Source organism: Rutidosis leptorrhynchoides, chromosome 5 (assembly GCF_046630445.1).
Source record: "Rutidosis leptorrhynchoides isolate AG116_Rl617_1_P2 chromosome 5, CSIRO_AGI_Rlap_v1, whole genome shotgun sequence".
In the NCBI taxonomy this organism is placed as follows: Eukaryota; Viridiplantae; Streptophyta; class Magnoliopsida; order Asterales; family Asteraceae; genus Rutidosis; species Rutidosis leptorrhynchoides.
The window spans coordinates 215,753,610-215,768,801 of record NC_092337.1 but is presented as its reverse complement, the minus strand read 5'-3'; the positions used below and the strand labels follow the sequence as shown (position 1 = coordinate 215,768,801).

The following is a 15,192-nucleotide window of genomic DNA, read 5'->3' as shown; positions in this document are numbered from 1 at the left end:
GAGTGTAGGATTATTCAATAAATGAAATCTTGTGGTCTATTATATTAATTTGATAATATATAGGTTAAACCTATAACTCACCAACATTTTTATTAACGTTTAAAGCATGTTTATTCTCAGGTGATTATTAGGAGCTTCTGCTGTTGCATGCTAATATATGGACAAGACTTGGTGTCAGCATGCTTGTATAATATTGTTTAAAACTGCATTCGAGATTTACTTTATTGTAACATATTAATATTGTAAATCAATATGTATTGGTAGTGTGTAAGTGTGATATTTTTAGATTATCATTTCTGATAATCTAGGTGGTGTCCTTTTAACCTTGTCGATAAAATAAATGTTATGGTTTGTTTTAAAAATGAATGCAGTCTTTTAAAAACGTCTCATATAGAAGTCAAAACCTCGCAACGAAATCAATTAATTTGGAACATTTATAATCAATATTAACGGGACATTTTAGATGCAACTCTCTGGGGAAAATTCACCATTGATTTTGACCACGATATCAAAAATGTGTCTGATGATTCTTCTGTGATCTTGATCATTCAGTTTGGAGTGACCAATTCTCATAACAGTTTGTACTTTTTCATTCAACAAACCTTAATTTTCTTATAAATCAAATTCAACATAATATTAGCAATTGTTTGATTATGATCTTTGTGTAACTTTAATGATTTTTGTCCAATCTCTTTTGTTTTTATAATGCTGCGGGGAAGCTGGCCGTGTCTACCGACTGGACTTACACTAATGTAGTCATTGACAAAAATCATCAATAGATCGTTAATTTCCGACAGCGGTACATTGATTAATGAAAATAATACCTATTTCGTCCTCCTTAAACAACAATCATTTGCTAATAAATGACTACAATCATGGATCAATGTATCACTACAATGACTACATGTTAGTTAATGAAGTCAAGCATTTAATGAGGAACTATCTTTGTGACATAAATACACCATTTAATTCATTTATAGTTATTGGAATGTACTTTACTTTATCAAACTAACTTCCTTATATTGTCTATTTCATAGCCTCAATGAAATCCATTCTGCTGACAATTCAATTGGTTCCTTAGCTCCTTCTTTGTCAGTTATCCCACCTCTTGAATGTAATCCAAAAGCTTGGTTTAAAGATGCAAAACATCTTGGTTTAAATTAGTTGAACCCTACCTTGGTAATTATTTAACATATTGAATAAATTAGACCATTTATCTATTTTTAATGCTATCATATTTGTCCCATATATAATGATAAGTTTCTTACAATTACAAATTATTTGATGGTAATCATATTATACTGCAGTTTACCTGCATAGTTTTATTTTAGTTTTTTTTTTGATTTTTTTCTTCTAATTTTAGTTCACATCTAATGTCAATATTAAACTGTGTAAATGAATTACTTTCAGAAAGGTATCTACATTGTTCAAGCCACAATCAACACCATTCTTCCAGATGATCTTTGGTACTACATTGCCTGCAAGAAATGTAATAAGAGTGCAAAACCTGTTACCCCGAAGTATGATCTTACTTTGGACATTGATCAACTATTAGCTTTGGAAAGCAAGTGTAATGCATGTAGAGATAAGCCGGAACCTATAATCAGGTAAATTGTAAATAACTATTAAAACTTATGCTAACAGATTGATTTGTGGTTTAGTAAATATTTAATTGTATAAATGTTTTTATACATAATAGGTTTAAAGTGCCAATCCGTGTAGAAAATCCATCTGGCACAGCCTCTTTTACAGTTTTTGAAACGGTTGTGAAGAAGTTCGTTACTAAAACAGCATATCAGTTAATGAAGGAGTTGTCTGAAGATGATGATTATCCGGATGAGTTGCAAGCTTTGTTAAAGAAGACCCCTTCTTTTTAAGATAGAGGTCACTAATTACAACAACGACCGGGGTATTTACAATTACACCGTAAAAGATGCTACCGATGACCCTGAATATTTAGAAATCTTTGAAACTTTCAAGGTAACATTTTATACTTTAACATTGCTTTCTAATTATATAATGGGTTTAGTATTGATATTCTATTTAACTAATCAATATTAATCAAACAATTAATATGAATTAGGTTGATCATCCATTTCAATTTGAAGATGTTGAGTTCGAACCATCATCTTCGACACAGACTTATTCAGTTAATGTATGATTACTTATTTTTGATTACCTTCATTATTCGTTAACAGTATTAAACTAATTAATTTTTACATTGTATTGTGCTTCTAATGCTTCTGCTATTGGTAGTCGGACCATCGATCTAAGTGACGAAATTGGTTTTAGCTCGCCACTGAAAAAAATTAAACAAGAACTGTTAACTACTCCCGGATCTATGAATTCTTCAACTTTCAAGGTAAAATGGTCTGATCTTCTGAGAAACAACCCTAAACCCAATCAACATTGAAACTATTGTAGAATGTTAATTTTGAATATTGAATTTGTGCTACCGATCAGCAACGGCATGTAAAACATACAATTATTTTGATTTTGGTACTATTTCGTGATGGTGCCCATAAGTTTAAACCCTTTAAGCTCCACCATCATATTCAAAACAATGTTTTCTACTTTCGTTGTAACATAAACCTTTTATGTGGATTCCAACTATCTGTTACATACTTTCATTTTTTTATATTCCGTTTTAAAAAAATAACATAAGAATTCATATGAAATTACAATTGTTAACATAATTAAAAATTGATACTTCCCATAGTCATTTTATATTATCTTCGAATAGTTGTTATCTTTTATACTTTATCATTTAATCATAAAATAATGATTACTTATTAGTGGTTAAACATATTATTAGTTTATTTGATCTTAAATAGTATTCAGAAATTTAATCATAATTAGTGGTTACTTTTATTTTGTTTTTTAACCACAATAAGTGGTGGAACATTTTATTATAAGTATTTGTTAATATATGCATTTTAAAGACTTCCATTACAAAAATTAACTTTTAAATTTCATTACATATTTTTTTTAAAAATATTGCTGGCCATTTTTAAGTTAATTTCCAATTTAACTTCTTATTTAATTAAAAAAATTTGATCCATGCACCCAGACACGTGCTAACCTATACCATTAATTATGATTAGACTTGCTTCCTCTCACGTCGATTCATAGCACCCAAAATCAACTTCCAAAGAAAGTTGTTAGTCATCATATTTGAAGCACAGATTTGGTGATCTTCAACCTTCTTCCCAACATAAATCACTCAAGTACTCAAAATTACACAATAAACATTTGCAAAAACCTCCATCTTTCTTTCTTTAAAAAATATACAATAAATGGAGGCAGCTCAAAATAGCATTGTGCAAGCTCTTCCCCCGGACATGCTGGCCGAAATATTATCTCGAGTTGGGCGAGATTCATGTCAACAGTTGTTCTTAGCAAACACTGTTTGCAAAGATTTTTTAAAGGTCTCCTTTGATCCTTTGGTTTTTAAACGACTTTGCTTAGATTGATTTCCTATCGTACATTTTGGAAACCCTAAATTAACAACATTGTTTAATCGTTGTTTTTTCTATGGAAACCCTAATATGATTTATCGAAGGGGTTTAACCTGTTATTTTAATAGTGACTATAATGAGTTAGGGCTTCGTTTATTAAAACAAGCTTCGGATATGAAAGTATTAGAAGCTGTTTATGTTTATAGTTTGTTAATGTTTGCTAAGCACCAAGTACAGTTTAGGGATGTCGGTTTAGAAATCCTAATTCAAGCATTCCCACCCTTACCTGATTTGGTTATTGCGGTTAAAAACCGGGTTTTTGCTATGCTAGCCAGGTTATGGTTGTTTAACCGCCAACCTTTTGAGAACGTGAGAAGGAGATGCCCTAACTTAGCCCACCAAGGTTATTTTTCAGATGCACATGGCTGGGATCAACAATTGCAACCACCCGAGTGCATGTCGTGTTTCTGGGCTTATGAGTTGGGGGTTTTTGTTCACCGATTTCATTATCAATAGATGTATTAAAAATTATGGACATATTTTGTACTAAGTTGTGAAAAAGTTTGTTCATATTTTGTATTATAAATTATGGAGATTAATGAAAAATTAATTTAATATCTTCATATCACTTTGTGTATATTTCTTCTATCGTTCATTCATGTTATAATGTGGAATGTGGATGTATATCTAATAGTATGAATACTTAAAAAATATATTTCATAATTAATACCATAGGACCAACAATTATTAGATTTTATTACTTAGATCTCACAAAATAATTAAGTGGTAAATAATATGAACTTTTATATTTACTCACACTTATATATACTACATTTTACGTTAAACGTATTTTGAACAATATGTTTCAAAAGATCAATACTAAATTTAAATGTTTTAGTCATTTGTTATTATTGTAATCTATTCTAATTATATGTCTTAGTTGTTGGGCTTATACATGACCCTTAATTATTATTTTGTTGGTTACTGAGCTTTGAAGCCCACATCCCTTAAGCTGTAACTTACATTTAAATTTATGAAATTTACTTTTAATAAAATATAAATCTTTTAAAAAGTTACACAATAACATAAATAATAAGGGGAGATAATAAATCCAACATGAATTTTACTTCTTCTACATGAATTGTCTAAACTACCCTTAATGAAATGCTTACACAAATTTTGTAAAACTTTTTAAGAGTTAATTTATTACAGGACATTTTGAGAAATACACATCAAAATGGAGTGAAAGAAGTAAATTTTGTGTTGGAAATACTATAGTTGAAAATTTTGACTAAAAAATCATGATTACCTTAGACTTTACCCTACTAATAGGGTTTTAGTTCATGTTACCAATAAAACAATTAACAAAATAAACATGCCTTTACCTGTTGGATTTAGTCACTAACCACTATTACAAAATTTGAAATTTTAAATTTTAAATTATCAAACATGAAAAAACGGATGAACTAAAATCATCTTCAAGAATTAAAATTTCAGTATATCTTTCATAAAACAAACTTGAAATGGATAGGGTTTTGAGAAGATCTTCACGTAACAATCAATTAAAACAAAAAGAAACAAATAGTAGTAACGAAGAACTTATCAACAAGGAGGGAGGACCTTCCCTACTCTTGTGAGTGTTTCACTCGGGGTGGGAAAATAATTTCCCTTTATTCTAGGATAGAGGAAGGATTATCTACGTCTCACTTCCCCCATACCCCATACATGTGGGATTGGGTATGTTGTTGTTGTTGTTGTGAAGAACTTATCAACAAGTAAAAACAGCCATTAGGGGATTTTGAGTTTGATGTTAATGGATCAAATCCAGGTAATGCTTACCTGACTTATGAACTTACAGTAACATTTTAAATTTTTTGCATTTGTTCTGTATGAATCAATTGTAAATGTTATTTCACTTCCATCATTCTTAGGATACTCCTCCACTGCAAAGAGAATTATTAGTAACATTATAATGAAACACATAAATCAGACAAAACTAACAACAACAATTGGGCAACAATGCACCCCATCCAGTTCAATACTAAGAGGTGGTTTTGCTATTAATACTATAGTTATGTGTTAGCGTTGGTTTACATATGTATATGATTTTTCGGTGTAAATTTTAAGTCAACATGAATTGTTTGTTGATTCAGATTTAACCAACATAATTGGAACAACGTTTGTGAATTCATCTACAACACAATTTACATCAAGTGTCGGTAAAGAAAACATGTTTCAACAATCGACATATAAACAGGGTGAATGTTCACATACCATTGCAAATCCTGCACCAAAAACACCAAGTCTTAGATTATAAAATCCATCACTTACAAATAGTGACCAACGTGAATCTACATCGGACAGTGTATCCAAAGGTAATTATATTGGAGGAATGTTATATTTGTTTTGACCTTAAATTATTAAAATTGTCATAATTAGTGTTTAAAATCTATTTTAAGATGCACGGTCAAAGCGAAAAAATATCAACAAGCATTGGAGGCGAAATATTACACCCATTGTTTTTGACATTGAACAACCGATCTCCAATGATGTTCAAAAATCATCATTCAAGTGAATTTCTAACGGTTCTCATTTGATTTTTTTTACATTTGTTCACTTATTATATATTTGAAAAGATAAACTAATTAATTGTTAGTTTTGACAGATTATGTTGATTACGGAGATCTTACTTATATATGTTCTGCTTGCGGTGCTAAATTATGGCTTAAAGAGACTAAACGTGGGAAACTGACTCAAGGTTTAACTGCGGCAGAGTCACTGTGTTGTCAGAAAGGTAAAATCGGGCTGCCAGAGTTCACCAAGTCTCCTCCTAAATTAATTTGGGATCTATATACCAACAATCAACCAAAAAGTAAACATTTCCTTGAGAATATTAGACGGTACAACATGATTTTTGCATTTACTTCCATGGGTGGCAAGGTGGACAATCGATTCAACAATAATCGTGGCCCTTATACATTTCGTATGAGTGGACAAAATTTTCACCGGTATGGAGGTTTATTACCAAATGTTGGTCACAAACCCAGATTCGGACAGTTATACATATATGATACTTCAAATGAAGCCAATAACAGGAAAGAAGCAATCAGGTATGATTCGTCTAATTCATATATTGTAACATCAAATAATAGGAATACCAAAAACAAATTCTGAATATTAACAGGTTAATTTGTTTATGCTTGACTTAATAACAGCGGGAAAAACAAGACAAAGTCAACGTCTTCACGTTATTCACTAGACGAGAATCTCATTGTTCAAATAATGCAAGTTCTCGATGAACATAATCCTCTTGTCAAGACTTTTCGGATGGCCAGTGAACGGTTTAAAGATGATCCTGATATGCAGTTGAAAATTAAATTAATTGGTAGACGAACCAAAGATGGGCGTAATTACAATCTGCCAACGGTTGATGAAGTTGCAGCACTTATTGTTGGTGATATCAATGTATCTTCCTTTGACGAAAGGGATATATTAATTGAGAGTCACGTTGAAGGATTAAAAAGAATCTCTGAGCTTCACCCTGAATATTTAGCTCTACAATATCCACTTCTGTTTATTTATGCAGAAGATGGGTACCATACAGACATACTTCATCGTGATGTCGATGTCTATGAGCATACCACACGGAAGAAAAAAAGGGTTACTATGCGTGAATTTTTTGCATATAAACTTCAAGAACGTGCTGTACCCACACTAGTGCACTTGGGTCGTAAGTTGTATCAACAATTCGTAGTAGATGCTTACACTATGATTGAGGCAGAAAGAATATCATACATAAGGAAGAATCAAAATATTCTAAGAGCTGATACTTTCACCAACATAATGAATGCATCGTTATCGGGTAATGCGGTGAATAGTATGATGGGAAATATGATAAAACTTCCTTCCTCATTCACGGGTAGTGCTAGATATATGATTGAGAATTATCGTGATGCTATTGCACTTTGTTGTGTATTTGGCTATCCCGACTTATTTTTAACTTTTACATGTAATCCAAAGTGGCCCGAAATCACAAGAGAATTGGACGGGACAGGTTTTAAACCAGAAGACAAACCTGGTTTGTGTGCAAGGATGTTTAAAATGAAGCTCGACCAACTGATGAAAGATATAAGGAAAAAAAAGATTTTTGGTACTTTGAAAGCATGTTTGCCTATTAACTTTTAACTACTTTTCCAATTTTATTATGTGTTAAATTGATTTTTTTATATTTAATGCTTACATGGCTGTAAACGAGCCGAGCCGAGCCCGAGCTTGATAGTGTTCGAGCTCGGCTCGTTTGATTTTCAGAAAGCTCGAGCTCGGCTCGTATCGAGCTTCATTTTTTAAGTTCGAGCTTGGCTCGTGATAAGTGATAAAAGCTCGAGCTCGGCTCTTTAAAAGCTCGTTTTTAAAAGAAACAGTTGGGCTCGTTAAGCAAAGCTCGAGCTCGTTAAGCAAAACTCGAGCTCGTTAAGAGCGTGAACTCCTTAAAGAGCATGTTAGTCATAAATAACAAGTTCATTAACAAAAGTTACATCATTATCCTCTTATTTTAATACTTAATAATAAAACAAAAATTGATCACCAAGTACAAATACCATTAAAAATTGTAGCTTTCATAGAATTGTACCCACTTCGATATGTAAAAACTAGAATTGTACCAAATTGATATGTAAAATTAGAATGTAAACCAGACTACAACTAAAACAATTCTGAATATACTACAACTAAAACAACAATCTTTAAAAAAGATCCGAAATATACAAATTATTTCTCATCACGATGTTAACGATTAATTATGTATTTGATGAATACAGTCCTTGATGAGAAAGCATGTAGAAGACTACTTGAGTTTATTTCACTTGTACCTTCCATTCCATTAACATGATTGTACCTGATACAAAAAGAAATATTATAATTAGAGTCGATAAGAAAATGATTAGACATAAGATCAATATACTATCCCCAAAAGCTAATCACATGTTACATGTAACTGAACTAAAATGTGATACGATCGATGTAATGTTTCATCATTCAAAGCTCACTAGACTATCATTTTATTAATAAACGAATCGTTACGATCTGAAATAATATTCATATATATTTCAAATTAGCAAGTGAATATTTGAGTTAGATGTACCTTGTAATTAGGCTATTATCTTTTACATGTGTGGAATCATTTCATTCATCTAAGATTTAAAAATATAGAAAACAAAAGAATAAAACTATTATTTAAAACGGATTAAATAAAATAGTAATATAACTATTGTGAACAAGCTTAACTGGTACTTCAAAGTAGACTTGTTGTATACATGCTTATGTGTTCAAGCGATGAAAGCTAAGAGTACAATGAAGAGGCAAATGTGTAGGGTAAAGAAAAAATTGAGAATTTTGTAAGAGATGTGGGATATTAAAGATGTATTGAAACTCAAAAGAAAATCGAATAGTCAGTCTAGAAAATAGGAAATGTCCTCAAAATTTATTGGGTATTGCAGGCGGCAAATCATTTCCAAATCTTCTACACGTTTCCTTTTTAATTCAATTTTAACATTTAATTAATTAAAATAACTGAAATAATATATATATATATATATATATATATATATATATATATATATATATATATCATAAAGCTCGCGAGCTAAACCGAGCTCGACATCTGAAGCTCGAGCTCGTTTAATAAACGATCCCTACCTTAGGCTCGAACTCGGGCTCGAGCTCTTTTAGGTTCGGCTCGAATCGAGCTTTTTATGAGCCGATCTCGAGTAACTCACGAGTAGCTCGGCTCATTTACAGCCCTACATACTATGTCAATAACTACTAACATACAACACAATTTACATCATCCAATAATAGAACACTCCCTTATTAATAATTTTTTTCTTTATTTTTTTGGAAGTCTATACCGTGGAATTTCAAAAACGTGGTTTGCCTCATGCCCATATATGCTTATTCCTTGATGAAAGAAGCAAAATGCCTCAACCAGAAGATGTAGATAAGTATATATGCGCTGAAATACCGGATGAAATCAACGAACCAGAACTGTATCAACTCGTGTCAGATTTAATGATACACGGCCCTTGTGAGGACAAGAATCCATCGTGCCAATGCACTGATACAGAAACCAAAAAATGTACAAAAAGGTTTCCAAAACCTTTCTCAGATGTCACAAAAACTTATCAAGACGGTTATCCAATCTACAGAAGAAGGAATGACGGAAGAACGGTCAGAAAACAAGGTCACGATTTGGATAACAACTTTGTGGTACCTTATAACCCTCAACTACTTAAAATGTACCAAGCACATCTCAATGTAGAGTGGTGTAACCAAATAGGTTCAATTCGATATTTGTTCAAATATATCAACAAAGGCAATGATAAGATTACAGCACATCTCTGTGATCAAGAAACTGATAAAATAAAACAATACTATGATTGTCGATATGTTTCATCTTGTGAAGCCATGTGAAGAATTTTCTCATTCGATATACATCATCATCGCCCATCAGTTATAAGACTACTGTTCCATTTGGAGGGAGAACACCAAATCATTTTTGATGAAGATGAAGTAATAGAACAAGTATTAGAAAAACCATCTGTGAATACATCAATGTTTCTTGAATGGATGAAGTGTAATGGGTGCAACCAACAAGCACGTCAGTTGACTTACGTTGATTTCCCGACAAAGTTCATTTGGGACAAAGACGACAGGGTGTGGAAGTTGCGTAAAAGGAAAACCGGTGCAATTGGACGTATTCATCATGTCGCACTAGCTGCAGGTGATTTTTTTTATCTTAGAATTCTACTCAACAAGGTTAAAGGTCCAACTTCGTATGAAGAAATCCGGACGGTAAATGGTATCCTATTTGATAACTTCAAAGATGCTTGCTACAATTTAGGTTTATTGGATGATGATAACGAGTATATAGAAGCTATTAAAGAGGCTTTTTTTGGGGAGGGTGGACATTTTGTTAGAAATTTTTTTGCACAGCTACTGTTAACTAACACTATGAGTCGACCGAAAGATGTATTTGACAAAACATTTGAATTTTTGTCGGTAGATGTCGTTCATCCAAACAGACCAGGTAATGATATGTACATTATATTATTCGATATTTGTCATCTTTAATACACTAATAAATCAAATGTAATTGATTGCAGGAACAAAAATTGGGATCGAACTTATGAAAGATTTAACTTTACAAGAGATCGAAAGATTACTTCAACGTAATAGTAGTTCATTGAGAAATTTTAGTTCAATGCCTTTCCCATTTTATAATACAAGGAATATTTTTGAAAACCATCTTATTATAGACGAGCTCTCCTACGACAAAAGTACATTTGAAGTTGAACATGCAGATTTCATTACCAAGTTAACAACAGAACAAAAGGATGCATATGATCAGATAATAAAAGTTGTTGATGAAGGCACGGGGGCTGTGTTCTTTTTGTACGGTTATGGTGGTACTGGAAAAACATTTCTCTAGAAAACACTAACAGCTGCATTACGAAGTAAAGGAGAAATTGTTTTAAATTTTGCAACAAGTGGGATTGCAGCTTTATTGTTATCTGGAGGTCGGACCGCTCAATCACGTTTTAGAATACCACTTCAACCGACAGATGAGTCCTTTTGTACTATTAAGTCGGACAGCAATTTGGCTGAGCTCATTAGGAGGGCGAAACTTATTATTTGGGAAGAGGCCCCGATGGTGACCAAGATGTGTGTTGAAGCATTGGATCGGTCTTTTCGTGATATATGCCATCAAATCAATCCTCATAGCATGGATACTCTATTTGGGGTTAAAATTGTTGTGTTTGGTGGTGATTTTCGACAAATATTACCGGTGATTCAAAAGGGTACAAGACAAGATATAGTGGCTGCATCACTCAAATCCTCCTATTTGTGGGATTATGTTACTATTTTGAAACTTACAGTTAACATGAGATTAGGTGGTCTTTGTGCGTCTTCAACTGATGCCGATACTAGAAAGTTTGATGAATGGATACTAGAAATAGGCAATGGTAATGTCGGTGAATCAGAAGATGGAGTTTTTGATATTGAGATTCCACAAGATCTTTTGATAACAGATTCTGTTGATCCAATCGGTTCTATGATCTCAACTATTTATCCAGAATATCTTCTTAATCTTTCCAATCCACATATTATCAACAACGTGCTATTCTTGCTCCAACTCATGAAGTTGTGGACATCATTAATGATAGAATGATGCATTGTTTGGAAGGTGAAGAAAGGTCCTATTTGAGCTCAGATAGTATATTTGCGTCATAAAGAGACACCGACTTTAATTCTGAACTATACAATATTGATTTCCTAAATATTATTGAAGTTGGTGGATTACCAAAGCACAATCTAAGGCTGAAAGTTGGTGTACCAGTTATGTTACTTCGAAATGTTGATCAACTAGGAGGTCTGTGTAATGGTACACGGTTACAAGTTATTGAATTAGGGGAAAGAATGATCAAAACCAAAATTTTAACCGGTTCAAACGTGGGGAAGATAACAGCTATATCACGTATGCAAATCGTTCCTACGGACAAGAGAATACCTTTTAGATTTCAAAGAAGACAATATCCATTGTCGGTGTGCTTTATAATGACCATAAATAAAAGTCAAGGACAATCACTGGAGCATGTCAGTTTATTTCTTCCAAAACCGGTCTTTAGTCATGGACAACTATACGTTGCACTTTCTCGAGTAACCAATCGGCAAGGAATAAAGATATTAATTCTAGACAAAGATAATAAAATATCTAACAAAACAAAAAATGTTGTATTCAAAGAAGTGTTGCAACACTTGTAGATTTAAGTTTAGAACTATGTTTAATGTTTTTTTCTTTTTTTGTTACAAAATTAGAACTATGTTTCATTTTTATGACATCTATTAACTATAATGTATGTTTAATGTTATTTTTGTTAAAAATTAGAACTATGTTTCATTTTTATGAGATCCATCAACTATTAATTACATATCATAACTTCTAAATGTTTGCATCAACTTTTTTAAAAACAACTACCAATTGTTGCTCTAATTCATGAAGTAGCTATAATCATTAATCATAGAATAATCGAACAATTTACAAAAAATATTTGTTAGACAAATTAAAATAAATTTATTTGGTGATTAAAAAATAAAAATTATATCATTTGTTGATACTAATTTAATAAAAAAATCTTTTATAATCATTTATATTATATCCACCGTGCATCGCACGGGCTCAAAAAATCTAGTATATATATATATATATATATATATATATATATATATATATATATATATATATATATATATATATATATATGTGTGTGTGTGTGTGTGTGTGTGTGTGTGTGTGTGTGTGTGTATATATATATATATATGTGTGTGTGTGTGTGTGTGTGTGTGTGTGTGTGTAATCAAGAGGGAAGCACTTTTTAACCGCTTAAAAAAAACTCAGAATCAAAACATTCAATGCATTGAATGTTTTTATTTTTTTCTTCGAGAGTTTTACCGCCAAAATAATAACATTCATCACAAAGTGTCTTTTTTAAATGTTCATATTTTCATTTGATCTTGATGCCTAAAAAAATTTTGAAAAAAACAAAAAAAAAAAAAATTACTTCCTCCACTTCCTTCAAAAAAGTGCTCCCCTCTTGATTATATATATATATATATATATATATATATATATATATATATATATATATATATATATATATATATATATATATATATATATATATATATATATTGGGGCAGGATCAATGGGGAAGTAACCAATCGGGGGGAAGCGGGGGAAGCAAAATTTTTTATTTTTTTTGTTTTTTTTGGAATTTTTTTTTCGGCATCAAGATCACACGAAAATCTGAACATTTAGAAAATTCGTGATGAATGTTATTATTTAGACGGGAAAACGATCGACAAAAATAACATTCAAGATAATATTGTTCGTGAAGAATGTTAACGCTTTTTTTTTCATGTTTTGTGAAGTAAAATTTAGCCCGATTTAGAGTTTAGGATTTAGGGTTTGGTGTTTTGGGTTTATTCCATAAACCCAAAACACCAAACCCCAAACCCCAAACCCTAAACCCTAAACCGTAAACCCTAAACTCTGAACCGTTCGTGTTAAAAACTCAATCTAAATCCTAAATCTAAACCCTAACTCTAAACCCTAAATTTCTAAACCCTAATATCTAAACCATATAAACCTTAATATCTAAACCCTAATAGCTAAACCCTAATATCTAAAATCTCAACATACGCTCGAAAAACACGATAATTGTTATATATTACTTCTTCGAGCGTTTTTCCGCCAAAATAAAAACATTTATCACAAAGTGTCTCTACTAAATGTTCATATTTTCATCCAATATATAATGTTTGTGAACAAAGTTTTTTCAAAAAATGAAAAAAAAAAAAAATTTGCTTCCCCCCGTTTTCCCTCGATTGATTACTTCCCCCTTGATCCTACCACTATATATATATATATATATATATATATATATATATATATATATATATATATATATATATATATATATATATATATATAGTGAAAGGATCCTGAGAGAACTTGACTAGGGAGAGAACCCATAGCACCATGTTATTTCACTCAAATACTCATCGTTCATCCTCAAGCCTAAATTTCATAATCATCAATTGATTATTATAACCACAAATTGAGAACAAAACTGTGATCCTTACATGATTCCTAACACTCTTTCATCAACAGATTATATCAACAACAACAGATTCAATGATTTTCGATCCATGCTCTTCGTTCTTCATAAATTTGAGCTGAGTAGGTCTCTGGATCAAATTGGCACGAGTTGAGGAAATGTAAAAGTGTAGATATGATCTAATTCTTATCGTGACACTATCTGCAACATTACAGATCCAAACATGAAGATTTACTTTCGAATTCGAAAAGTCAACGTTGATGTTCTTCTGGTCAATAAATTAATTGGCGAGATTCTGTTGAATTTAGATGTTATCAACAGATGTCGAGTGTTTTTTGGATGATTTGGAGCACATTTCATGAAGAAATCATACGCTGAAAACATCTAGATCATAAAATTCGATTTTATGTTCATGAGAAGCAACAGCTACTGTTCAATCTGCGTGCAGATTGGGTTCAATCTGTACGAAGATCGAGTTGTTGAACACACAGACTGAATTTTTTTTATTAAAAAAAAAAAATTCAATCTGCATACTGATTGAGTTCAATCTGCACGCAGATTGACGAAAGTCTGAAGGTCAGTTCGATGGTTCTCTTGGTTCTCTACCATCTTTGGTTCTCTGTGGATCCTCACCTTTTATATATATATATATATATATATATATATATATATATATATATATATATATATATATATATATATATATATATATATATATATATATATATAGGGGGCACGATCCATGGATAAGCTTAAAAGGAGTACAAACGGGATAAGCAAAATAAATTTTTATTTATTTATTTTTTTTTTACATTCATAAATCTGCATTAAAATGCACCTCTAATCAATTTTTTTCATAAAAAAAAAGTTCAAAATCTTTCAAAAATCGATGATGAATGGTAAAATTAACCATTCATCGGGTTAATTTATCATTCATCTTGTTTACGGTGAATGATAAAATTAATCAATGCTACAAAAAACCTGATGAATGGTTAAATTAACCATTCATCTGTTTTTTTATCATTCATCATAAACAGATGAATGGTTAAATTAACCAT

At 31.3% G+C, this 15,192-nt stretch overlaps 2 protein-coding genes across 2 annotated transcripts; both read left to right on the top strand.

Annotated features, from left to right (window-relative positions):
- Positions 1-3,632: 3,632 nt before the first annotated feature.
- LOC139849270 (uncharacterized) lies at positions 3,633-7,643 on the top strand. Its single transcript, XM_071838928.1, has 3 exons — positions 3,633-3,921; positions 6,124-6,568; positions 6,674-7,643. Exons 1-3 carry the CDS (start codon positions 3,633-3,635, stop codon positions 7,641-7,643), a joined length of 1,704 nt encoding a protein of 567 aa, XP_071695029.1.
- A 2,424-nt stretch (positions 7,644-10,067) lies between these two features.
- On the top strand, positions 10,068-11,685 carry LOC139849269 (uncharacterized). Its single transcript, XM_071838927.1, has 3 exons — positions 10,068-10,542; positions 10,619-10,921; positions 11,015-11,685. Exons 1-3 carry the CDS (start codon positions 10,068-10,070, stop codon positions 11,683-11,685), a joined length of 1,449 nt encoding a protein of 482 aa, XP_071695028.1.
- Positions 11,686-15,192: the final 3,507 nt, after the last annotated feature.